This window comes from Dama dama, chromosome 22 (assembly GCF_033118175.1).
Source record: "Dama dama isolate Ldn47 chromosome 22, ASM3311817v1, whole genome shotgun sequence".
Classification (NCBI taxonomy): Eukaryota; Metazoa; Chordata; class Mammalia; order Artiodactyla; family Cervidae; genus Dama; species Dama dama.
Window position 1 is genome coordinate 7,230,967 of NC_083702.1, and position 24,817 is coordinate 7,255,783.

Consider the following 24,817-nt stretch of genomic DNA (forward strand, 5'->3'; position numbering starts at 1 on the left):
ACCACTTTAATTGAACTTCAAACTATCGTATTTTTTTTAAACATTTTAAAAATACAATTCAAATTTATTACTTGTGCTACTTAAATGATTTTGGAATTTTATTTCATGCCACGGTATATGTTATGTACAACAAAGTGGAAAATATATCTGAAAAGGGGGAAAATATATCTGAAAGGGGGGGAAATGGGGGCTTTCACACAAACTGCTAAAAAAGGAACCAATACGAGTAATAAACACGGTGTTTTTAATCGTATAAAAAGCATTGTAACAATAAGAAATACAACGAAAAAACCTATAATATCTGTGTATAAAACAAGAGACACAGGCTGTGGGACTCCCATACAGGGCTAGGAAGGTAGCCCCTCTTCTTAGGAAACAAACAACAAACCTAGCTTCCTCGGAGCAGGTCCTGGACCCTGGGCAGCATCACAGCCTCCTGGACTGAAAGAGGCTCTTAAGCTGAAGCCGAAGGCTCTAGGTCTAGCTGGCCCCTCGTTAGGCCTCATAAGACCCCATAAGACCCCAGTGAGGGAGAGAAGCTAAGAAGGGAAAGACTGTATATACTGGACGAGGCTCTGAATCTTCCATCCAGTCGCTGCCACCAGAATCCTTAGGGTGCCAGGCTGATCGGCCTCTGGCCCTGTCTACCCAGTCACTTTGCCTCTGAGAACAACTGGTAAAGAAAATGCTTGGCACCATGCTGGTGAGAGTAGGAACCAGAGGGTCTTGGCAGATACACACTGGGTAATAAGAAAGACTAAAGGAGTTCCTAGGGGTGTCTGGATCAGGAATACCTTTAGGGGCCCAGTCAAGAAAGAAGAGTTTATCACAGTGTGCCAGGAATCCTATGTCCAAGCTCCTAGAATGCCCAGGACTGAAATTCAAAGTCACTGACTTTCCCAGAGAGCCCACGTCAGCTTCCCACTTGGCAGCTTGAGGACAGAGTTTCTGCTAACAGAAAAGCTACTGACCCCTCCTGGGGCAGTGACCAGCACCATCTGTTGACAGGGCAGTCAGGGAAAGAAGAGGGGCCCTAACACTTTCTAATCAGGATAAATCCCTCTTTGCTAGCTAAAGGCCCTCTCCCTCCAAAGGGCCCTGTCTTCACTGCAGGATAGGGGTCCCACATTCAATCTTCTCACCACTCAGGAGGAGCCAGGCCCCAGAAACCCCTGTGACACAGTAAATCCACTTTTTCTGACAATGTCAGTCCCTCAAGCCAACACTGCAGGCAACTTCGGGTATTTACACAAGACTCCCCATGTTGGAAACTGTAAAATTGTATAGGTGAAGGCGGAGTGGCCTGTGGTCATATGATATTACCCACTTCATTAATATCCCCTGAGAGAGGGGCAGTCCAGTGCAGAGTCAGCAGACCTGAGTCTTGCTCTGGGACTGCTGAACAAGCCACGTCTCCTCTCTGGGCCTCAGGAAATAAATGGGTTGAAAGTTAATGATTTCTCAGTTCTCTCTAGGCATGAAGGTGGACTTGGTTTTTCCCTGAGGGAAAAACCTAAAAAGCAGGAAGGAGAGCTCACCTCAAAAGCAACTTCAGAAACCAGTTAAAAAAAAAAGAAAAGAACCTGTAAAACCTTAAACTCCTGAAAAAGCACTGGCCCTCGCGTCCTGACCAGCAGGACAAGAACCCTCCGAAGGGCCCAGGATCAGGGTCTGTCCTGGTCCTTGCATTCTGGCTGGTTCTCCTGGGCTCTCTGCAGCCAGGCCCGCCTCAGCTCCATAATCTCCCGGCCGTACCACTCATGCAGGGTAGAGAAGCAGGAGGTCTCAGGGGACACGGGGCTCTGCCCCCTGCCTAGGAGGAGGCTGGCAGGGCCCTGCAGCTCCCACTCGGCCAAGCCCCGCCCTGCTGGCCGGCTGCCCCCTTCTTCCACCAAGCCCATTGGGCTGCAATCTCTGGAGAGGGAGTGGCCGTTCTCCAGGCCAGGAGACCAGCGGTCAGGAGCCTGGGGCTTGCAGCGGCTGGAAACGGCCTTCCAGGATGAACGGCGGTGCAGGTCCAGGCTGTGGCGGGCTTCACGCAACTGGCTCTCCAGCTCGCGCACGACCAGGCGCATGTAGCCAAAGCTTGCCCGAGACAGCGCCTTCACCCAGGCCTCCTGGGCCGCCGGCCCATCTGCCGCGAGCAGGTGTGGGCGCACCCCAGGAGCGTCGAAGCGGATGGCGAAGGCAAACTCTTCAGGCACGGGAGCCTCAGCCAGCTCCACCGTGCAGCCCTCCAGCACCACCAGGCTCAGAGGGGCCCGGCCCTCTCGACTCTCAAAGGAGAACAGCAGGTTGCCCTTGAGGACAAACCAGCACCTTCGGCCAGTGCCACTGGGGGTGGGTGGCATCCCTGCGCCTCCCCAAGTGCGCAGGAAGCCTGTGTGATCTGCGGGGGAGTCGCTCAGTGCGTAGTGGGCCACACTTCTCTCGTTCAGCTTCATGGCTCCCATGAGAACTGTGAGATGACAGAGGCGAACAGCGATCAGAGAGGGAGGCAGCCCTTGCACCCAGTGGGAAAAAGAGTACTGGCTCTGGAGAAGACCTGGGCCCCAGCCCCGTGGCCTCTTCTTACTTTCTGTGCCCCAAGGTTCTCAGTGTCTCCATCTGTGAAATGGGCTAGTCTCCCTGCCTTTGCTCTCTAAGGGTTGTGAGGATCATGCGAAAAAAAAAAAAAAAAAAACTGGATATCAGAGGACTCAGAGAAAAGGAAAATGTCATTTGTGTCAGACCAGGAAGTATGGCAGGGCTGTGAACAGCTTTTTAAAACCCAAAGGAAAAGGCATCAGCTGGGCTGAAATGGACCGCAGACTCATAAAAACCATTGTGCTCATGTCACCCCCTAATCTGAGGGCCCCTTAGCTCCAACCCTGAAGCCAACCATCCAGGGTTTCCGTGGGTCCCTGCTGGCCTTTCATTTGATAATGGCACAGTTGTCCTTTTGCTGCCTGCAGGGCCAGATAGGGCTGGAGTGGGGCAGGCCTGCCTCATTCCTCGATCAGTGTGGGTTCAGATAGGGACCTTCTCGGTAACAAGTACAAACATAGGGCGTGGTGGAGTAAGATCAACCTCAGCTACCAAGTGTTGATGCCCCATACGTGTGTGCTAAGTCACTTCAGTTGTGTCCGACTCTTTGTGACTCCATGGACTGTAGCCCGCCAGGCTCCTATGTCCATGGGATTCTCCAGGCAAGAATACTGGAGTGGGTTGCCATTTCCTTCTCCAGAGGATCTTCCCGACCCAGGGATCGAACCCAGGTCTCTCATGTTGCAGGCAGATTCTTTACCATCTGAGCCACCAAGGAAGCCCACACAAGTGGCATATAATCCAACTGTTCTCCTGACTCACAGAAAACTGAGACCGGAACGGTGAAGGTGAACCTCCCAGGATCACGTGGCCAATGAGAAGCAGAGCTTGGTCTCCTGATTCCCTCACCTCTTTGGGGGGCAAGTCCTGGCAGTGACCCACTTACCCTCAGAGCTCCCTGGGCAGGGGTGGGGGTCTCTCTTGTCTGGCCACACGGCTCAGCCCTTTGACCGCGTGGTTTCCAGGACACCTGCAAAAGAATTCTCAAATACAATCCATCCTAAAGGATTGGATTTACTCCTACTCAGCCTCCTACTCAGCCTCAGGTCAAATGAAACCACCACCTCCTCCAGGAAGCCTTTCCTGACCCCTGATAATCTACTGCCCTGCCCAAAACACACATACACACACAGGTCCACCCAGGCCCAGCACTTAAAAGCAATTTAAGGATCTGAGTCCCATTGTCCTGATCATCACTCTTTGGACCTCAGCACCCTGCCCTCTAAGGCTAGGTCAGAGTTAAGTGCCCACATAGCTTGTTGCTTTTCCCTTTTAGTACTTGCCACATAGTTTATCTGTGGTCTTTAAGTAACCTAATTTGAGAGGCCTGCCCTGATGACTATATGTAAGGTGGTCCTGATCAGGAAGGTGGTCTGATCAAAGGTGACCCAACAGCAGCCTTCATCCCACAATGATCTCCTTTGTGTTTACAGCGCTGTCCCCAGCCCCAGAATGTCTAGAACCAACCAACTGGACTTGGTTCCAGCCCCTTGCAGGGCTTGGGAAGGCCCTCAGAAAGTATTTGTTAAAATAACTGAATACAATAGTGGACAAAATAAAGCCCCTCCTTCCTAGAGCCTACTTTTCCGAGGGGGAGGCAAACTGTAAAAAAAAAAAAAAAAAGGACAAAAATAAATAATAATTAATGTCTTTTAAAATAAATTCAATAACGTGAAGACCCGTCTTGATAAGGGCTATGGAGAAGCAAGCCGGGTCCTGAGATGGGGGCGGGGCCGGTCTCCGATGGTGGTCGGAGGAGAAGGAAGAGAAAAACACAGTTGGTTGATTCCTTGAGCAGTGGCCTCACCTCCCGGCCGTCCAGCACTGGGGCGCGGAGAGGAGATCCTGAGCCGAGCTAACTGTCTCCCCTCCCCGGGGAAGGGCGTCTCCTCCCCACCCGGTTGCCGGGTTAACGGGGCCCGCATTTCAACCCCGGCGGGAATCCGCTGCACCGCATTTTTCTAGATTCTTTTGTTAGAGGAGCGGTGGGCTGGGGCGTGGAACCCACTGGCCATGGCCACCGCGGGGGGGGGGTGGGGGGTGGGGGTGTCTGACCCGCTGTCGCCCAGAAACGGGGTGGCCTCACCGGGAACTCCGCGGCCAGAGCCGCAGACTCAGGGCGCGGCTGCCGCCTCGGTTTCCCCATCGCGCGGGGAGCGGCCCCGCCACGTCCCCACGGGCCACGCCTTCCCGGGGCCGCCTCCTCCCGAGCCCGCCGGGCCCGCTCTCACCTCCACGCCCCCGAAGCCCCGGAGCGCGGCCCGCGGAGTGGTCCGGGGCCATTTCGACTCCGGACCCCACGCCTCCGTCCGTCCGGGCCGCTAAAGGTGGCCGCGGGAGCCGAGAGACCCCGCCTGGGCGGCTAGAGTTACCGCCCTCCCCCCTCCCCCCTCCCCGGGACTCACTAGGCCCGCGATCCACGCCGGGGGGAAACTGAGGCCCGGCCGGCCGTGCCCGGCGTGAGGCCCAGTGCTGGTCGGCAGTGGCCGGCCTCGAACCCGGAGTCCCACCTAGGGCCATCCGGGGGCCTCGGACCTCGGCCACCTCCCAAGAACTTCGAGACCTTCTCTTTCCCCCTCTCCAGCCCCCCTCTCCCCGCCCGGCCCACTTCTCGCACAGAGCCAAGTCTGGGACGGCCTCGGCCCAGACGCCTCCTCTGGGCGGGCTCCTACCCAGTCCACGAGGCCCAGCCCAGCTTCCCAGCCACCCAACCCAGCCACCCAACCCAACCCCCTGGAGTCGGCTGGATCTCCGCTTCCGGGGTGGGGGGGATTATCCATTTCTGCTCCCTTCACTCCTGCCAGCCTGCAACCCATCTTCAGCGCCCAGGCTCTGCCTGGGGTCAGTGGACAGCCAAGCCTGCGGTAAAAGGACGCAGGAGTGCACAGCCAAACACTGGGGAGGCTTTCCTGACAGCCCGGGGAGCCTGGTGAGCTCAGAGCATCTGCCCAGGAACTTGCTGGTTGTCACCTCTAGAGAGTTCTGGCCGTGGCAGTTCCGGGCAAGAACGCTCCTGCTTCCCAACGCTACCCCAAGGCTCTTAACTCCTCCGAGCTCCTTCACATTATTTAGGCCTCAGTTCCTGTCCCCTCCCCAGCCATGAGAAAGCAGCCTGTCTGCAGGTCTCTACCACATCCCTGGTTTGTATTTGCATGATAACACTAACCACTTATATAAAAAAAAAAAAGTTCCCTACATTCATGCTTTTATTTTGTTTATTAACTGTCTCCCCCACTAACTTTTATTCAGTTACTAATAGACACCATAATATATGAGATAGGAGGCAATAAGTTCTGTGGAAAATACAGAGCAGGGGCAAGGAGTCTGGGAATGGTGGGGGGGCCAGGGTGGGAAGGTTGCAGTTTTAAATAGAATGGTCACGGTAGGCCTCACCTAGGTGACATTTGAGAAATAATTGAAGGAAACGAGGGAGCCAGTCATGCCAGAATCTGGAGGGAGGAGCATTCCAGGCAGAAGGAACAGCTAGTGCAATGGCTCTGAGACCTGTTGTGTTTGAGGAACTGAAAGGAGGCGTGTGTGTGTGTGTGTGTGTGTGTGTGTGTTGGGGAGTGGCAGGAGCCGCAGGATACTGGGTTAGAATGTGTGGGGTGGGGCTTTGTAAATCTGTGAGGGTTGGTACTCCAGACTGAAATGAACAGCCATCACCAGGTCTTGAGTGAGGTTGTTTTTTTTTTTTTTAAATAATTGTTTATTGTGCTCTATCTTCATTGCTGCTGGGGCTTTTCTCTAGTTGGAGTGTGCAGGCTTCTCATCGCTGTGTCTTCTCATTGATGAGCACTGGCTCTAGGGTGAGAAGGCTTCAGCAGTTGCAGTCCGTGGGCTCAGTAGTTCAGTTCCCAGGCTCCAGAGCACAGGCTCAATAGTTGTGGCTCCTGGGCTTAGTTGCTGTGCGGCATATCCAGTCTTCCTGGACCACGGATCAAACCCGTGTCTCCTGCATTGGCAGGGAGATTCTTTATCACTGAGTCACCAGGGAAGCCTTCGAGTGAGGTCTTGAGCTATGTTTTTAAGGATTTCTCTGGCTGCTAAGAAGAAAAAAAATATGAGTGGAAGCAGACCAGTGAGGAGGATGCTGGAGTAATCCGGGGAAGATGTGATGGGGGTTGGGAGAGTAGAGATGGCCAGATTATTTTTTTGGATGCACTGCATGGGCATGCAGGGTCTTCCTTCCTCAGCCAAGTATGGAACTAGCGCCCCCTGCGGTGGAAGTACAGAGTCTTAACCACTGGACCGCAGGGAAATTCCTCAGCATGGGGGGGGGTGGGGGTGGGGGTGGGGGTGGGGTGAGTGCTCAGCATGGGGTTTGAAGGTGGAGAGTACTAGGTCTGCAGAGAGACTGGACGTAGGGAGTGAGGGGAAAAGGAGCCAAGGAGAACTCTAACGATTTGGCCTGAGCATCTGGAAGGAAAGTTGCCATTACCTGAGATATGAAATTGGCAGGTGTTTGGAGCCAGTGCTGTTTGAGACGCCTTTGACCATCCAAGTGAAGGTGCCAAGAATAGTGTTTGGTATCTAGTCGTTGCTCAATAGGTATGTGATGAATGAAAGAGGAAAGAATGTAGAGTGTCCGGATGAGCGTAACAGGTGGCCCAAGTGTCAGGCAAGGTAGGAGAGTCTCCTGGCTTTAAAAAGCGGTTCGTAGCACCTATTCATCTTCCACTACAGTTTCTGAGCGGTTTACTAAGGGCTATACTCCAGGACATGCTCTCATTTTTCTTTAAAAAAAGCCCTCAGCAAGTGTCCACGCCACAGCTATTAAATAAGCATCTACAGTGCCCTATCCAGAAGACTCTTGAGAGGCAGGGAGATCCAACCAGTCCTTCCTAAAGGAAATCAGTCCTGAATATTCATTGGAAGGACTGATGCTGAAGCTGAAACTCCAAAACTTTGACCACCTGATGCGAAGAACTGACTCCTTGGAAAAGATCCTGATGCTGGGAAAGATTGAAGGCGGGAGGAGAAGGGGACGACAGAGCATGAGATAGTTGGATGGCATCACCGACTCCATGGACATGAATTTGAGTAGACTCCGGGAGGTTGGTGATGGACAGAGAGGCCTGGCGTGCTGCAGTCCATGGGGTTGCAGGGACATGACTGAGCGACTGAACTGAACTGAACTGAATCCTCGCCTTAAGGGACCCGGCAGAAGTGAAAGGACTAGCTCGGCGGAGATGTGGACCCTGTGCGGTGGGCGCGTGCCTGCCTCGGGAACGCGCAGAGCCGGAGCTCGAAGGAGGAGGGGCTTTGGGAGGTTCCGAGGGCTTTCTGGACCCGTGTAGGGCGGGGCAGGACGTTGCTAGGGGGATTCTGATAGGTTCCGCCGGAAGGTTTGCTTCCGTCAGGCCCCGCCCCGCTAGAACGCGGTAGACGAATCAGGTGACTGCGGCTGTAGTCTACTCGGGAGGCAGAACCAGGCGGCGGCTCTGATCGCAGCGGAAGAGTCAGTAAGCTGTGGAGGGTGGGCGACTCTGGGTGGGATCCCTGGGCTGGGGCGCTGGGCCTGCGGTCTTTGAGGGCGGGGGCGGCAACTCAGCCCTGGTGGGAGTCCGGAGGCCTGGCCCCCGGCTCGCCACCTCCATTCTTCCTGGGCGTCCTCGAGTCTGTCGCTGCCTCTCTGTGACCCTAGCCTGGCAGAGGGTCGCCCTTGGGCACTCGGGGTTCCCAGCACGGCAGAGGAGTGAGGTCTAACGTCCACGATACCTTGTTGAGTATTTCCGACGGAAGAACCCAGGCTTGGGGAAGTGATGGCTGGGGGAAGAGATTGGGGGCTGTGAGGGCGCCTTGGGCACCCAGCGTGGGATCCACACCCAAGGTTAAGGGCGGCAGGGCTAGCCAAGCAGGAGGGACCCCAGTGCTTTTCTTTCTTTTTTTCAGTGCTTTTCTAACGTTTCTTAGCTTCCAAATCCCGACATACGGAAGCTGGTAAAAGCAGAGCAGATCTGGTCAGGTCCTGAGACCGCTCAGTCCAGAGCAATGTTGCTGAAGACAGGTACCTACACGGACGGAGGTGGGGGGGGTGGGTGGCTTTGGGAGGGTAAGTGACCACTTGGGGGGTGGGGGTGCCTGGAGGAAGTTCCAGTCCTGTGGTTTCTGGGCCTCCTTCCCTGATGTGGGCATATGGGGAGACATGTACCTCTCTTATTCTCGGAGGTGGGCCAAGAAAAGAGGAAATCCTTCCCACGCAAGAATCAGTTCCCCTCCAAAGAGACCTCCTCTTTGCTCACCCCCTCTACCTCACAGCCAGAGACCCTATCTTCTGTAACATCAAGGTGTGCTGAGACCAGCCCTATAAAGTCAGTATGGAAATTCCATTTTACAGATAAGCAAATTAAGGCCCTACAGTGCTGTTCCCACCAGCTGACCTCTTAAGCCCTTCCGAAGCCTCTTGGGTGCCTACAGAGAACATTGAGCCCCGGATGGGGCTCAGGAGACCTGAAGCCTGGCTACAGTGTCCTGCCAAGTTCTGTGTGAATGGAGTGGGGAGAGCTGGTCAGGGTGTAGAAAGGCTGTGACCCCAGGTGTTAGATTTTGGTGATCCCAGCACTGCTGTGGTGGCAGCAGGGGGGAATCCAGGCCTTAGACACTGCCCTACGCCTGGGACTGTCCACCCACTCACAGCCTGGTGGGAGCCAGCAGTTGCAGGAAGAGCCCATTCCACCTTAAGCTGGAGAGTCTAGTTCCCCTAACATGCGGGGCTGGGCGGCATGCGGATGGGGTGGGGAGAGGGCTGGGGCTGTGGGAGCCACTCACAATCCACCCCCCTGCAGTACTCATGCTGGCCTTGGTGGCCCAGGTGCTGGTCCTGGAGAATGGGCTCCTGCGGAAGCCTCCCATGGGCTGGCTGGCTTGGGAACGCTTCCGCTGCAACATCGACTGCAATGAGGACCCGAAGAACTGCATCAGGTGAGTCACCACCTGACAAGAGTGGGGGCAGGGAAGGGGGCTCACCTCAGAAAGAGGGCAGGGTTAGGGCCCCCGCCCCATCCGAGAGGAAGCAACCAAAGGTAACTTTGGAGACATCTGACACTCAGCCTCATGACCAGCGTGGGGACATCTGTGGTGACCTCAGGCCTGTAGGGGACCCAGCCCCTGAGATAAGGAAAAGGAGATCACAGTTAAGGGTCAGGTCTGACCCCACGTGCTTCCCACTGGCCCAGTCCTGCTTCTTGGCCTGGAAGCCAAATCACCCCTTTCGCTCCACCCTGCTTATGGCTCGGGACGTAACCCTTGGTTGCCCGGCTTAGTCTCCAGCTTGACCGCAAAGACCATGGTACTTACAGGCTGGATCTACACTCAGAGTATCTGAGAAGTTTGAAACGCTTCTGAGGAAGGCGGGTGGGGTTAGGGCGAGGCCCATGCTGGGCCACTGAGCAGCCCTCTTCCCTGCCCCTTGCCAGTGAGCGGCTCTTCATGGAGATGGCTGACCGGCTGGCACAGGATGGATGGCGGGACCTGGGCTACGTATACCTTAACATCGATGACTGCTGGATTGGTGGACGTGATGCCAAGGGCAGTCTGGTGCCAGATCGCAAGCGCTTCCCCCATGGCATTGCCTTCCTGGCTGACTATGTGAGCCCCCCCACCGCAGCCCTGTCCTGCCCGTTGGCCTGTGGGCCAGACCATTCTTTCCACCCCCTCCTACTTAGGGCTCATTTCTATAATCCCTGCCTGAGAACAAACAGTCTGGTGGAGGAAATAGATATGTGAACAGGTAGTTATGAGCCATGGTTGTGAGCAAGAGCAAGGAAGGACCTCTCATTCAGCCTGGGATTTCAGGAAGGTTCTCTGGAGGAGGCTGACCCCAGGGAGGGCATTCAAGGCAGAGGGGATGGCAGGAGGAAATGCCTAGAGACCAGAGATAGCCCACGCAAGGTGTGTGTGTAGGAGGGAGGGGAAGGGTCGTGGTGGCAGAGGCGAGGCCAGGCCAGAAAGCTGGGACCCTTCTCTCCGGGCTCTTGGGAGTTTGAAGGTTGTAATGGGGCCTGGTCAGCTGTGTCTGTGAGTGGTTCCCTGAGGTATCCACTGTGTTCTCAACCCCTCCCCGCCCCAGGCTCACTCCCTGGGACTGAAGCTGGGCATCTATGAGGACTTGGGCAACTTCACCTGCATGGGTTACCCGGGCACGACGCTAGATAAGGTGGTGCAGGACGCGCAGACCTTCGCTGAGTGGAAAGTGGACATGCTGAAGCTGGATGGCTGCTACTCAAGCCCCAACGAGCGGGCCGAGGGTGGGTCCCGCAGCTGGCTGGGAGCCATTAGTTAGGGAGGGGTGGCCGTGGAAGGCCCCCCAGTGCCCGTCTGTATGGCCCCTAGTGGGTAGTGTTTCCCATTTCCTCTCCCCCAGGGCCTAGGGGTATCTTGGCTCCCAGAGGGCTGGTGCCTTGCTCCACCCAGGGTGTGTGTGCAGCTCTGGGTGCAGGGGAGGTGCCTCCTCTTTTGAGCATTAGTCTCCTCACGTGTGGGGGGAGGTTTGAGCTGAGGCCCGAGATCACCTTGGGTCTCTTCATCCTAAAACGTGGCGGTTGGCCTTCTCTAGGGTACCCCAAGATGGCCGCCGCCCTGAATGCCACAGGCCGCCCCATCGCCTTCTCCTGCAGTTGGCCAGCCTACGAAGGGGGCCTCCCCCCAAAGGTGAGCCATTCTCCGCACCCCCTGGCAGTGCTCCCTGTACCCAGGCCTTCTTGCCTTCTGTGCAGCCAGAGCTGCTGTTGTTCTAGTCACTCACGTGCTGATTCGGAGGAGGGTCGTGAGTACCTGAGGGGCCTGAGCCAGCCCAGGGTCTTAGAGGAGACAGTTGTCAGGTGGGTTGAAGGGCGTGGGAGCCATGTGTCAGGTGCTGACATGGCACCACTGCAAGCAGGCAGAATCCTGGGTGGTACCGAGTGGGCTTGGAGGGCCAGAAGACTGGTGAAGCCAGGCAGGTGGGGCCTAGCCTCCGAGAGGCCTCGTGGGCACCTCGCCAGGGGCCCGCTGGAAAGGGTGGAATCAGACGTGCAGACTGGAGGGAGAACCCTGATGGAGGGTGGGACTCTCCCTAAGAGAGGGATGGGCATGTGGGAGGACGGCTCTGGGGACCCCAGCCCGGGTTTCTACACCCTGGGCTTGGTCCCCGCTGGCATGAGAGGGAAGGGTCAGTTTCCAGCAAGCAGCACGCCTGGAGGGGAGGCCTGGGCAGCCCCAGAGGATGCATGCTCCCTCCGAGGCCCTTCCTCATCCTGAGCATGCTCAAAGCCTGATCTCTTCCCCCTTCCCACCCTCTGTGTCCCCTGCTGAGTCTCCCCAGCCCCTGGACCTTCTCTGGGCCACAGAGCGTGACGCTGGCCCGGGACTCTCTGCCTGCCCCCAAATCCAGGTGAACTACACCCTGCTGGCAGACATCTGCAACCTCTGGCGCAACTTTGATGACATCCAGGACTCATGGAGGAGCGTGCTGTCCATCCTGGACTGGTTTGTGATCCACCAGGATGTGCTGCAGCCGGTGGCCGGCCCAGGACACTGGAACGACCCAGACATGGTACCAACATGGAGGGAACTGGCCCGAGGCCCACGGCCCCGTGCTGTCTTCCTGGATGCTCTTTGCCAGGCTGTAGCTTGGCACCTCTGAAGCGTGTCCTTGAACCACCATGTGGGACATGCCGTGGGCGCTTGCTTACCGTTCTTTTCCCGGGGCCCCACCCCCACCTCTTGGATCAGAATGTTCAGGGAGGGCCTGGGAATGCCCATTGTTAACAGTCTTCCTAGACGGTTCTGATGTTTCCTGAAACTTGAGAACTTGGTCTGGAGGGACTCTGGTGCATCATCCCTCCATAAGGTGGAGAGCACCATGAGCCCCTACTCTCCTGTCATTCCCTCCCTAGACTGTCTTCACCAGTTCTGCCTCTGAGCCCCTCCTCCACGCTCTGTGCTCTTCCCTCCACAGGCAGAACCGGCCCCCTCATACCTACCTCACTCATAGCCCTGACCACCTAAACTCCCTTGCAATTTTTCCTACAGTTTTATAGCTGTCTCTTCACTTAGTCACCGAGTATTTACCCCCAGTGATGGTTATGATAATTACAAATACTAAGCCAGGTGGAGAGGGTGAGAAATGGACCTACTTTATACAGTTCGAGCTCCAGCTCTGCCACTTACCTTGGGCACTTGACTTCATCTTTTCTATGCCTCAGCTTTGTCATTTGGAAAATTGAAATAATAATAGTAGCTCCTCTAATAAGGTTGTTTTGAGGGTTAAAAGGATGATCCTTTAATTTTTCTAGGCCAGTGCATGTCTGTTATTGTAAACAGGACTCAGTTCCCCAGGGGTTAGGGAGGAGCTGACCTTCACTGACCCACTAAGCACTAGGCCCAAGGCCAGGTACTTTTATTTTTTGGTCATGCCACATGGCATGCAGAATCTTAGTTCTCTGCCCAGGGATCGAACCCGTTTTCCCTGCAGTGGAAGCGTGGAGTCTTAACCACTGACCACCAGGGAAGTCCCCAAAAGGATGATCCTTTAAATGCTTGGCTCCATTTGGCACATATGCAGTGTGTAACTAAATTGGTCTCGTTAAGTACACAACAGTGTTGAGTTAGCAATAATCGTTTGTGTCCTATTGGTATACTGGTTGCCCTGGGGGCAGGAGTGCCCATTGGTGCAACTACCTTTAGGGCAGGTGGGTAGCTCATGGCAGGAGCAGACACTGTTCAGGTCTGACTTCCTACCACCCTGGCTGTATTTCTTCCATGTTCCAGTTTATAAATGCCTTTGGCAGTAGGATTTATTGGATCCTTTCAACAACCTGTGACATGGTCAGAGCATATTATCACCCCTACACTCTTGGTAGGAAAAAAAAACACTGAGGCTCTGAAAAGTGGTTTGACCCACCCCAAAGCCACAGTGCCAGGGAACGGTGTTGGCAGAACTAGGGCCCATACCTGGCCGTCTTCCCCATCTCTATCTTGTCTAGCTACAAAAATTTAGGGTTGGTCCCCATGCCCACCGCTCTGTGGAGGGCAGAGCTGAGCACTCCTCTCTCCTACCCCCAGTTGCTCATCGGGAACTTTGGCCTCAGCTTCGAGCAAGCCCGAGCCCAGATGGCCCTGTGGACGGTGCTGGCGGCCCCCCTGTTCATGTCCACGGACCTGCGCACCATCTCTGCCCAGGACATAGACATCCTGCAGAATCCACTCATGATCAAAATCAACCAGGATCCCTTAGGCATCCAGGGACGCAGGATTCTCAGGGTACTGGGGTATGGGAGCAGGGAAGGGGGTGAGGCTGAGAGACTGGGCTTCCCTGAAAACAAGGCTGCAAGCTGGAGGTTAAGGGGTCGGGACCGGGGTCTCTGAAATCCACTCAGTCCCTCCTGGTTGCATTCAGTCGGAGGCTCTACTGGCAGCTGCTCTGACTGTCCCCTACTTAGCCGGATAATAGCAGGGCCAGAGCAGGACAGCTCATGGGACTCGGGGAAGGGAGACATCACCACAAGTGCATGTGGGAACAGCGTGGCCCCCTGGCTTGGAAGTATTAATACAAGACGTCCGCACAAGTCTGATGTCTGGCAGAGAACTGGGGTTTACCTTAGAGTTTAGGAGTTGCTGGAACCAAGGAGTATAACTAAGTCCTAGTAGCAGCATTTACTAGTTTTTGAGCACCTGCTGTGTGCTAGGCATTCTAGACACATTTTCTCAGAAGGTAGATGCTCCTTCCTGGTTTCACAAATAAGGAAACTTAAACTCGAACAGTCTCGATGACTTGGTCCCAAGGCCACATGTTGGTTCTTTAATGGACCGGAACCTGGTGGTCTGGAGTCGACGATAAGAAAGTAAGAGAGAGCGCTTGTTGGTCCTTTAATGGACTGGAACCTGGTGGTTCCGAGAGTAAGAGAGAGAAAGAAGCTGATATCCCCTGGTTTACGCGGAAAGCCAATAGAGCCCGGTTCTTAGGGCTCACGCTGCTGCACTAGGCACCAGACGCCCTCTCGAGTGGGTGAAGGCACAGTGCGCCTTCTCGAGAGGATCTTAGAAGCCCGGGCAAGAAAGTGAGCTCAGCGGGCCTCCGCGCTCCAAGGAATTAGCCAGAAATAGAGAGAGAGAAGGAATAGAAAGAAAGAAAGAAAGACACGGGGACCAAAGCTCTGATGGAGCAAAGGTGTTTTAATCAACATGGCATGGGCATATATACTGTCTTACCAGGTGGTTATTCTCAGCAAAGACAAAGATTAAAATTCCAGACTTACAAAACATAAGATGATCTCTATCAAAGAGAGAGTTGCAAACAATCACCTTTTACTGTATGGCTCATAAAAAGGAAGAGGGTACTTATCACTGTAATGAGAAATGCCTGGATTCCTCAGCCCCGGGAAAGGCGTGCCTCTCCTCTTAATTCCTGAATATTCAGGAATCAATAAGGGCCAGGGGGTTCCTGACAGATCCAAAACAGCACACAGGAAGCCTCTTGTTAAATGCTTCCTGACAGCCACACAGTTGGTAAGTGGCACAGCAGGACTAGAGGCCGGCAGCGTTGCCTCAAAGCTTGTGCTCTCTGTGCAGAACTCTTGCCCCTCTAGTGAAAAGGAGTCTCCAGCACTCTAGAAGGCACCCGTTGAGCCGGTGATGCCCAGAGGAGGCGTCTGATCCTGCAGAGGGGCCGACGGTGGGGCCAGGCCCGGAGACCTTCTGGAGGATGGGGCCTCCCCCTCCTGGCTCCTTGGGGCAGAGCTCGTCATTCCCACTGGACAGTGCCCCCCGCTCTAGTGCCAGGGGCTGTCCATGGGGGTTGCTCCTGTTACCCTGTGAGCTCGCTGACGTTAGGACCTCAGGCAGCACTTGTCGCGTCCAAACAGGGGGCCTGGCACAGAGGAAGTGTCCAGGAGCATCTGTTGAGTCAGGGAAGGAAAGGAGAGAAGGAAGGAAGAAGGGAAGAAAGAGAAAGAAAGGAGGAAGGAAGGTGGAGTTAGAGGAGTTGGTGCTGGAGGGCTGTTTTCCCCTCTAATCTCCTGTGGGCTGGTGGGACCCAGAGCTCCAGGGAGGGTTGGGAAGGGGGCTTCGGGGCCTGCTGAGCAGGGCCCCCAGCCAATGAGCCATCTTCCGTGCCCAGGAGAAATCCCACGTTGAAGTGTACTTGCGGCCCCTGGCCAATGAGGCCAGCGCCATCGTCTTCTTCAGCCGCAGGACGGACATGCCTTACCACTACCATTCCTCCCTTGCCCGCCTGAACTTCAGCAGCTCCATGGTGTATGAGGTGAGTGCTCTGCCGTCTCAGGACTTCGGGCTTCCCTGGGGGCGCTGCTGGGTCCTCACTCACACACCCGCCCCGCTGAGCCGTGGGTCCTCCGGCTGGCGCGGCTCTCTGCTCCGGTGTTTTCAAGCTACACAGATGAACTGCTGTGTGTAATCGAGTCCTGCCAGCCCCCGAGGCCGTGGGCTCCCCTCTTCGGTCTTGCTGGCACGCTTCTCGGGTTCTGACCCCCACCTGTGCTTGGGCACCGCTTGGCTTTGCCAGACGGGACGTGATTGGGGGTTCATGCTCCCACTTCCTGTAGGGCAAACTGGAGGCTCCACACAGACAGGCCAAAGTCCAGGCGTTTACATCCTCTGCGGGGTGGGGTGGGGTCCGTGCAGCCATTCTTAGGGTGGCATTGGTGCTGTCCTCCCCTGCAGGCCCAGGACGTCTACACGGGTGACATCATCAGTGGCCTCCAGGATAAAACCAACTTCACGGTGATCATCAACCCTTCTGGGGTGGTGATGTGGTACCTGTACCCCATCAGGAAGCTGGGGATACCCCAGCAGTGAGGGGCTGGGGCCAGTGACAGGCTGTGGCAGCACCACCGAGCCTGGACCACGGAGGGTCTGTGTGCTGAGGGCCAGTGCAGTGGGGTTCTCTGCTACCCAGGCCCACTCGGCGACCCGACCTCATCAGACTCGGGGTGCAAGCTGAGGGCCAGGTCCCGCGCCCTGCCGGAGCATGAACTCTCCAGGAAACTTGTCTCGGGGAGACTTCCTGTGGCTTTGTGGGCCTCTACGTTGTCTACACAGCCCTACAGATACCGCTGACCAGCCCGGTCAGCCTCCCCTGTGGGGACAGGCAGGGACACGAGGATCTGTCAGGACACGAGCCTCGGACCTTCTGTTTGTTGACTCTGAAATCAGGAATTTTGGGAATTTTTCTTGTAATTAGGAGTGGAGCTCTGATCTCTAGTCAGGAACCCCCATGAATTATGTGATTGACTTTCCTGCCCGGAGAGGGCCTTGCAGGCTGACACGGCCTGGGCTCCTTCAGGTCACCAATAAAGCTGTTCTTCTGTCAAGTAGTTGCAACATGGACCTGGGGCCATGGGCACCTTCAGGTAGGGACTCTGGGGAGCATGACACAAGGGCTGGTTTCAGATTTTGGCTCACAGGGAAGACATGTGACATCTTCCGGCACCTCCCTCCACAGCAACCGGCAGATTGTGCTTCTAACCATGCCAGGCTTGCCTCCCACCCCAGGCCATCCCTGCCCCCCCCCAGCGTCGTGGTGGTGACCACACAGTGCGGCCAGCTAGTGATGTCCCGGGCCCTCTCCCCGACCCCGTCCAGATGTTACAGGGTCTGCCTGCTGGGACCACACTCAGCGGCCCCCTCGGCTGCACATGGAAAGACCCTGGTCTGCTGAGGGACGCTGCGTTATTGCCCGGGGCGTCTTTCAGGTGCCCTCCCCCTTTCGACAGGCCTTCAGTCAGTGGCGCCCCGGGCTGGGAGCAGCCAAGGGCAGTGAGCTCTGCTTCTCCCCCACAGGGCCCACACAGCCTGCCCTCTGCCCATCAGTGCTCCCAACGCCCCCCTTAGCTTCTTCTCTCCTAACTTGGCTGAGAGGACTTTTCAGATCCCTCAACTGTGTCCAAAGAAAGGTCCAGGGGCTCTCTTTGTGACATGAAGTCTATTTCCTGCTCCTCCTCCTAGGGAAAGGGGTATCCACAGAACAGCTGGTTCTTGACTTCGGTTCCTCGTTCCCAAGCCCTCTCTTTAGCTAAGGCCTCAGGGCGCCTGTCTTCCATGGTGGCTCTCGTTCCCCTTTGGAAAGGGGCAGCAGAGCAGGCGAGGTAGGTTCTCCTTGGGCTTTGAAGCACCCAGGCCCCAGGCTTTGCGTGGTCCTCCCTGTAGGAACTCTTCTGGGGGCTCTCCCATGTTCCCTTCCTCAGGGGTCTGAGGTCCTTATGTTTAGAGTGTGGTGGAAAGAACTCTCAAATGTGCATTTTACAGTGTAATTTAAGATCTCTGGAGTCCAGGGTCATCAGAGGAAGCTCTCTTTTCCCAGTTGATGTCTTGAGGCTGTGGGTCACTCAGGAGGACTGACGCCTACTTAGCCCAGGCCTCTGCCCTCTGAGGTCTGGAGCTGTCAGCTCCAGCTCTTGGTCATAGTGCTGTTCGAGCCAAATGGAATGGTCTGGGCAGGAACACTTCTTTTGCCAGTCCCAGGAAAGAAATCTTTTCCACCACCCTGGGATGTGGTGTATAGTGGTTGAGAACAACAGACTTGGGACTTGGGGCCAGGGATCAGCCTGGATTTGACCAGTTGATTACTGTGCCCTTCTAGACCCAGAGATAGTTTTTACTTGCTGTATAAGTTTATCCTGAAGTACCTGATCGATACTATAGCTTTAGCCTTTATTCTCTTAACACGCAGTGTGCCTGTCTTCTACGACATTGTTTTACTGCCTTTCACCAAAGGCCAGTTTGGGACTCAATTATTTTTCCCAAGTTTAGCCTTGTTTGAACCCAAGGGTACCCCTTCTGTTTTTTAAAAAAAAATTTATTATGGAAGTTTTTTAAAATAAAAATAAACTGGTAATTAAACCTTCATGTACCCATCACCCGGATCCAACAACCATCAACCTGTGCCATTGTTTCATATCTCTCATCCCACACATACTTTTTTGCATGTGAGCTGGAATATTTGAGAGCAAATCAAAGAAAACTCTAAACACCACTGTGTAGCTCTAACTGATCATAGGGCCTTGAAAAGATGTGCCCTTAATAAAAAGTTTAGTCTGATCACCAGTCTGTGTTCAGTTTTTGCCAAATGTGGTTTTTTAGGGGTTTTTTGCTTTTTTATTTTTGGCCACACGGTGCAGCTCGAAGGATCACAGTTCTCTGACCAGAGACTGAACCCAGGCTATGGCAGTGAAAGCCCGGAATCCTAACCACTAGGCCCCCAGGGAACTCCCACTGGTTGTCTCTAAAATATTTTTCTATAGTTTATTTGGATCAAAATCCAAGCAAAGGGTCAAAAAAGTGGTCCAGTAAGAACCACTGAAAGTTTCTCTTTCTATAAAAGCAATGAAAAGTCTGCCGTATATAATCAGAATTAGCTTTAAACTCTGGAAATTAACCAAAGGCTTCCAGTAACCCAGAGAGTGCTCAGTCAAGAAAGATAGTAGAGTGTTGGTAAGAACAGTAAGCTTTGTAGAATTTTTAATTTACCCTAGTACCAGATATTGTCTCGGGGCTAGACAGCATATTAAAAAGCAGAGATATCACTTGCTGACAAAGGTACATATAGTCAAAGCTATGGTTTTTCCAGTAGTCGTGGGTGGATGTGAGAGTTGGACCATAAAGCAGGCTGAAGAAATGATGCTTTCGAACTATGGTGCAAGAGAAGACTGCAAGGAGATTAAACCAGTCAATCTGAAAGGAAATCAACCCTGAATATTCATTGGAAGGATCAATGCTGAAGCTGAAGTTCCAATACTTTGGCTACCTTATGCAAAGAACCGACTCATTAGAAAAGACCCTGATGCTGGGAAAAATTGATGGCAGGAGGAAAAGGGGGTGACAGAGGATGAGATGGTTGGATGGCATCACCAACTCAATGGACATAAGTTTGATAAACTCCGGGATATAGTGACAGACAGGGAAGACTCACATGCTGCAGTCCATGGGGTGGCAAAGAGTCTGACACAACCAAGTGACTGAACAACAACAATAGCACCAGATTTTAAGTCAGCTTTTTAAAATATGTTCAAGGAACTAAAGGAAACCATGTCCAAAGAACTAGAGGAAAGAATAAAAATAGTGTCTCACCAAATAGAGAATACCAGCAAAGAGAACTTACAGAAGGGAACCAAATAGAAATTCTAGAGTTGAAATGTATAATAACTGAGATAAAAATTTTACTAGCGGGGCTCAGCAGACATAACCACGCAGAAAAAAATCAACAAACTTGAAGATAGGTCCATAGAAACTAACCTATCCAAGGAATAGAAAGGAAGATGAAGGAAAATTAATAAGCTCAGAGACCTGTGAGATACCATACAGCACAGACATGAGGAGAGAAAGGGTGAAAGGATAAACAGTGGATGAAAACTTTATATATTTGATCACAAATACTAATCTACACATCAAGGAGCTCAACAACCAACCAGTAGGATAAAGTCAGACACATTATAATCAAACTCTCAGAAGACAAAGTCTTCCCTGGTAGCTCAGCAGTAAAGAATTCGCCTGCAATGCAGGAGACCCAGGTTCAATCCCTGGGTGGGGAAGATCCCTTGGAGGAGGGAATGGCAACCCACTCCAGTATTCTTGCCTGGGAAATCCTATGGGCAAAGGAGCCTGGGGGGCTACAGTCCAAAGGGTCACAAAGAGTCAGACATGACTGAGTGACAGACCATACCATATATCCTAAGCAGAAGATAAAGGGAAAATTTTGAAAGCCAGACAGAAGTGACTCATCACATATGAGGGAATATACTTTGAGATGAATTAGAATGAATACAAAACAACAAAAATACTAAAACAGAACATACTAAAGCTTATAGAGTCAAAATAATAACCAGAGGGAAATTAATAGCCATAATTTGCCCATGTTAAAATCAGTGAAAAAACAACCTACACAATGGGAGAAAATACCTGCAATTCATGTATCTGATAAGGGACTTGTATTTAAAATATATTAAGAAATTGTAACTCAATAAAAAGGCAACCTAATTTCAAACTTGGCAAAGGATCTGAATAGACATTTTCCCAAGGAAGATATGCAAATGGCCAATACTCACTAAATGTAAATAAAAACAACAGTGAGATACCACTTCACACCCAAAAGGGTGACTAGAAAGAGTCAGATAATAATAAGTGTTGGCAAGGATGTGGAGAAATTGGAACCCTCATGTGCTGCTGGTAGGAATGTAAAACCATATGTCAAAGGACCCAGAAGACTTACCCACCCATGCATCAGGTAATAGGCACAGACTCCAGTCCTGACTGTAGAAAGTGGCCTCTGAACTGGCCCTAGTCCCTCTCAGCCACAGCCTGGGAGACCCTGGAGAACAAAGGCTGTCTGAGACAATCACTCACAGATGGGAGAGCCTTTGTGGAAGTCTAGGTTTCCAGTGGAGACGTTCCAGCGCACTGCTGCAGAAAGGAAATAGTGGTCTGGACACACTGGAGAGGAAAAGAGGAAGATTTACCACATCACCCTCCCCCGAGGCAGCACAGCTCTGCGCAGGGAGACACTCTTGGCCCTTGATTTCTCCCACAGGGGAAGCACGCGAGCATGCGCCTGACTTCCTGGCTGTGTCACGGAGGTACACTTCACTCACTTCACCCGGAGGCCAGGGTCATGGCTGCCTGATGCGGGGGTGGGAAGAGGCTGGGAGAGGGGCCGTGGAGGGCATTAAAGGATGCAGATCCCACTACCTGTGCTGCAGGCTCCATGGAGCCTGCCGTGAGCTGCTGGGGACTCCTTGCCTGCAGGTCCCCCCACCCGGCTCATAGGCTGCCCACCCCCTACCCCTCCTCACGCCCCGAACTCCATGCACCTCACCCACTCACACTGCTACCCTGTGGCCATCTCTCTGTGCACACTGCTGATGGTGGTGAGTGTGACCTTTGGCAGATGGCTTTTGAGCGCATGTAGAAAGCCAGCCTGAGTCCGCAGGCCAGGGAGAGACCACAAACTTGAGCTTTAACTCAGAGCTTGGGCAAACGAAGTGGAGGCTGTCAGCTCCTGGCCTGGTGTATCTCAGGATCAAGGGGAGGCAAACAAGCTTAAGAATTCTGCCACAAGGGGGAGCAACAAGTATGGTGGCGGTGTATCCATAGAGGTCCGGGAAAGTCTCAGATTCTAGCAGCACTGACCGAAGGGCTTTCTCTCCCAAAGTCAGCTGGTAAAAAATCTGGAGGGGTGACTGCTACCGCAAGTGTGAAGACAACCATTCGAGACTTCAAGAAACATGAAAAACCAAGGAAACATGACACAACCAAAGGATCACAACAGTCTTCTAGGAACTGACTTTGTTCAAGGTAGCACAAACCTCCTTCAAGCTAGGCTCCAACAGTACATGAACTGAGAACTTCCAGATGTACAAACTGGATTTAGAAAAGGCAGAGGGACCAGAGATCAAATTGCCAATATCCATTGGATCATAGAAAAAGGAAATTAAAAAAGAACATCTACTTCTTCTTCGCTAACTATGCTAAAGCCTTTGACTGTGTAGATCACAACAAGCTGTGAAAAATTCTTAAAGAGATAGGAATACCAAAACACCTGCCCTGCCTCCTGAGAAACCTGTAACAATACAAGAAGCAACAGTTAGAACTGGACATGGAACAACAGACTGGTTCCAAACTTTGAGAAGTACATCAAGGCTGTATATTGTCACACTGCCTATTTAACTTATATGCAGAGTACATCATGCGAAATGCCAGACCAGATGAAGCACAAGCTGGAATCAAGATTGCTGGGAGAAATATCAATAACCTCAGATATCCAGATGATAACACTCTATTGGTGGCAAGTGAAGAGGCTGGGAAAGATTGAAGGTAGGAGGAGAAGGGGCCCACAGAGGACGAGATGATTGGATGGCATCACCGACTCAATGGACATGAATTTGGGTAAACTCCGGGAGTTGGTGATGGACAGGGAGGCCTGGCCTGCTGCAGTCCATGGGGTCGCTAGAGTCAGGCATGACTGAGCAACTGGACTGAACTGAACTGAAGAGGAACTAAAGAGCCTCTTGATGAGGGTGAAAGAGGAATGTGAAAGAGTTGGCTTAAAACTCAGCATTCAAAAAACTAGGATCATGGCATCCAGTCCCATCACTTCATGGCAAATAGACGGGGGAAGAGTGGAAACAGTGACAGATTTTATTCTCTTAGGCTCCAAAACCACTGTGGATGGTGATTGCAGCCACGAAATTAAAAGATGCTTGCTCCTTGGAAGAAAAACTATGACAAACCTAGATGTTGTACTAAAAAGCAGAGACATCACTTTGCCACAAAGGTCCATATAGTCAAAGCTATGATTTTTCCAATAGTCATGGATGGATGCGAGAGTTGGACCATAAAGAAGACTGAGCCCCGAAGAACTGATGCTTTCAAACTGTGGTGTTGGTGAAGACTCTTGAGAGTCCCTTGGACACCAAGAAGATCAAATCAGTCAGTCCTAAAGGAATTCAACTCTGAATATTCATTGTAAGGAATGATGCTGAAGCTGAAGCTCCAGTACTTTGGTTACCTGATACAAAAAGCTGATGTAAAAATCTTTTCATTGGAAAAGATCCTGATGCTGAGGAAGATTGAGGGCAGGAGGAGAAGGGGATGACAAAGGATGAGATGGTTGGATGGCATCACTGATTCAATGGACATGAGTTTGAGCTAACTCTGGAAGATAGTGAAGGACAGAGAAGCCTGACGATGCAGGCAATGGGGTGGCAAAGAGCTAGACATGACTGAGTGACTGAATAACAATAACAACTCAAAGACATGGAGATCTGCAGTTTACCTGATGGAGAATTAAAAAAATAGCTGTTTTAAGGAAGTTCAATGAGTGACAAGAAAACAGAAAGGCAATTCAGCAAGATCAAGAGAACAACACATGAAAAAATGAGAAGTTTAATAGAGATAGAAACCATTTTTAAAAAGAATCAACAGAAATTTTGGAGGTGAAGAATACAACGAATGAAATGAAAAATTCAATAGAGAGTGTCAGTGGGCCAGCAGAATGGTCTCTCTTCAAGTAACTGGTGTGGTTTCTGATTCCTGGCTGGACCTTGACAGGTACCCAGGGAGCCTGGAACTGGCCATTCAAAGGTCCAGGTGAGTGACAGGAAGACAGGGACGGGGGTGATTGTAGTGAAGATGAAGAAAGAGGGACCGGCCAGAACCGCATGACTGAGTGGCAGTGGGCAAGGGACACTGGTGGTAAATAAAGACAGAAGTGTTAGGGAGTGGTTGAAAATTACCTATTTCATAACACTGCCTCTAGCAACAGTTTAACATTTCTAGACTCCCCTGATAAAAACAATAATACTGGATTCCTGTTTAAAGAAACTCAACCCGTTTTCAGAAACTATTTCCCCATTCAGTCCCTGGAGAGGCTGTATATGGGAGGGGTCCTGCAAAGACTGACCTCCCAGCTGAAAGAGATCCTATACTGCCCAGGTTGGAACAGAGGTTATTTGTACTGAATCAGTATGTGCAAAATAAGAAACGAGGATGATTTGCCTCATTAAAATGGACTGACTGTCTATAGAATGAGAAAAAAGTTGCATATGGTGATTTAGTTATATATTCTAGTATCTAGATCTAAATCTTGGCTCCACTTACAGCAATCTTGAACAAGTTACTTAATTTCTCTGTGCTTCCACTTCCTCTTCTATGAAGTCCAGCTTTAATAGTTCCTACCTCATAGGATTGTGCTAGAGGATAAAATGAGGTCATTCATGTAAAGCACTTTAGAAGGGCACCTGAATAAGTCATTATTTAGGCCTGACGTTTCCACACTGTGGTTTTTGCCACTAAGCCCAGAAGAGCTCTGTGGGAAGCCTTGGGAAGTGACAGGCTCTCTCTCTTAATGGGTTTCCCAGTCCTCATGTCTCCCCGCTATCCCCTTTTTCAAAAGCGCAATTTTAGGCTTACTGAAAAATCAGGAGGAGAGTCTCCATACACTCTCTCTTCCCTCAGGTCTCCTCCAGTATCTTCACTGTTGGCATCTTGCATTAGTGTGGTGCATTTGTTGTAACCAATGATGACACTGATGTATACAACAAGCTAAAGTCCTTAAGGGAATTCCCTGGTAAGTTCAGTGGTTAGGCGCTTTCACTGACGTGACTAGAGTTCAATACCTGATTGGGGAACTAAGATCCTAACAGATGCATGGTGTGTACAAATTTTAAAAAATAAATAAAAATAAAGTCCATAATTTACATTAGGGTTCACCTTTTGTGTTGTACATTCTATAGGTCTT

General features: G+C 52.3%; 2 protein-coding genes across 14 annotated transcripts; one reads left to right on the forward strand and one right to left on the reverse strand.

Moving 5' to 3' along the window:
* Positions 1-77: 77 nt before the first annotated feature.
* On the reverse strand, positions 78-5,713 carry PHETA2 (PH domain containing endocytic trafficking adaptor 2). Of its 7 annotated transcripts, none has more exons than XM_061124410.1 (3): positions 5,557-5,713; positions 3,473-3,556; positions 78-2,458 (listed from the first exon to the last, which is right to left on the reverse strand). In XM_061124410.1, the coding sequence occupies exon 3, from the start codon at positions 2,451-2,453 to the stop codon at positions 1,665-1,667; it is 789 nt and encodes a 262-aa protein (XP_060980393.1). In that variant the 5' UTR covers positions 2,454-2,458; positions 3,473-3,556; positions 5,557-5,713; the 3' UTR covers positions 78-1,664. The 7 variants fall into 7 exon arrangements, with proteins under 7 accessions (XP_060980393.1, XP_060980389.1, XP_060980392.1 ...); XM_061124406.1 differs by lacking the exon at positions 5,557-5,713 and adding an exon at positions 4,992-5,162; XM_061124409.1 differs by lacking the exon at positions 5,557-5,713 and adding an exon at positions 5,097-5,147.
* Positions 5,714-7,948: 2,235 nt separating this feature from the next.
* On the forward strand, positions 7,949-16,898 carry NAGA (alpha-N-acetylgalactosaminidase). Of its 7 annotated transcripts, none has more exons than XM_061124416.1 (10): positions 7,949-8,051; positions 8,482-8,596; positions 9,375-9,510; positions 10,005-10,176; positions 10,658-10,835; positions 11,144-11,238; positions 11,960-12,121; positions 13,633-13,830; positions 15,686-15,829; positions 16,249-16,898. In XM_061124416.1, exons 2-10 carry the CDS (start codon positions 8,581-8,583, stop codon positions 16,381-16,383), a joined length of 1,236 nt encoding a protein of 411 aa, XP_060980399.1. In that variant the 5' UTR covers positions 7,949-8,051; positions 8,482-8,580; the 3' UTR covers positions 16,384-16,898. The 7 variants fall into 7 exon arrangements, with proteins under 7 accessions (XP_060980399.1, XP_060980398.1, XP_060980401.1 ...); XM_061124415.1 differs by having other exon boundaries at positions 7,955-8,047; XM_061124418.1 differs by having other exon boundaries at positions 8,006-8,047; positions 8,503-8,596.
* The last annotated feature ends 7,919 nt before the right edge of the window (positions 16,899-24,817 follow it).

Excerpts from the sequence above, each read along its gene's own strand:
- PHETA2 (XM_061124410.1), bottom strand. The coding sequence starts at position 2,453 with ATGGGAGCCATGAAGCTGAACGAGAGAAGTGTGGCCCACTACGCACTG.
- NAGA (XM_061124416.1), top strand. Across the intron at positions 9,511-10,004 it reads GACCCGAAGAACTGCATCAG|TGAGCGGCTCTTCATGGAGA; the intron begins GTGAGTCACCAC and ends GCCCCTTGCCAG. Across the intron at positions 10,836-11,143 it reads CCCCAACGAGCGGGCCGAGG|GGTACCCCAAGATGGCCGCC; the intron begins GTGGGTCCCGCA and ends GGCCTTCTCTAG.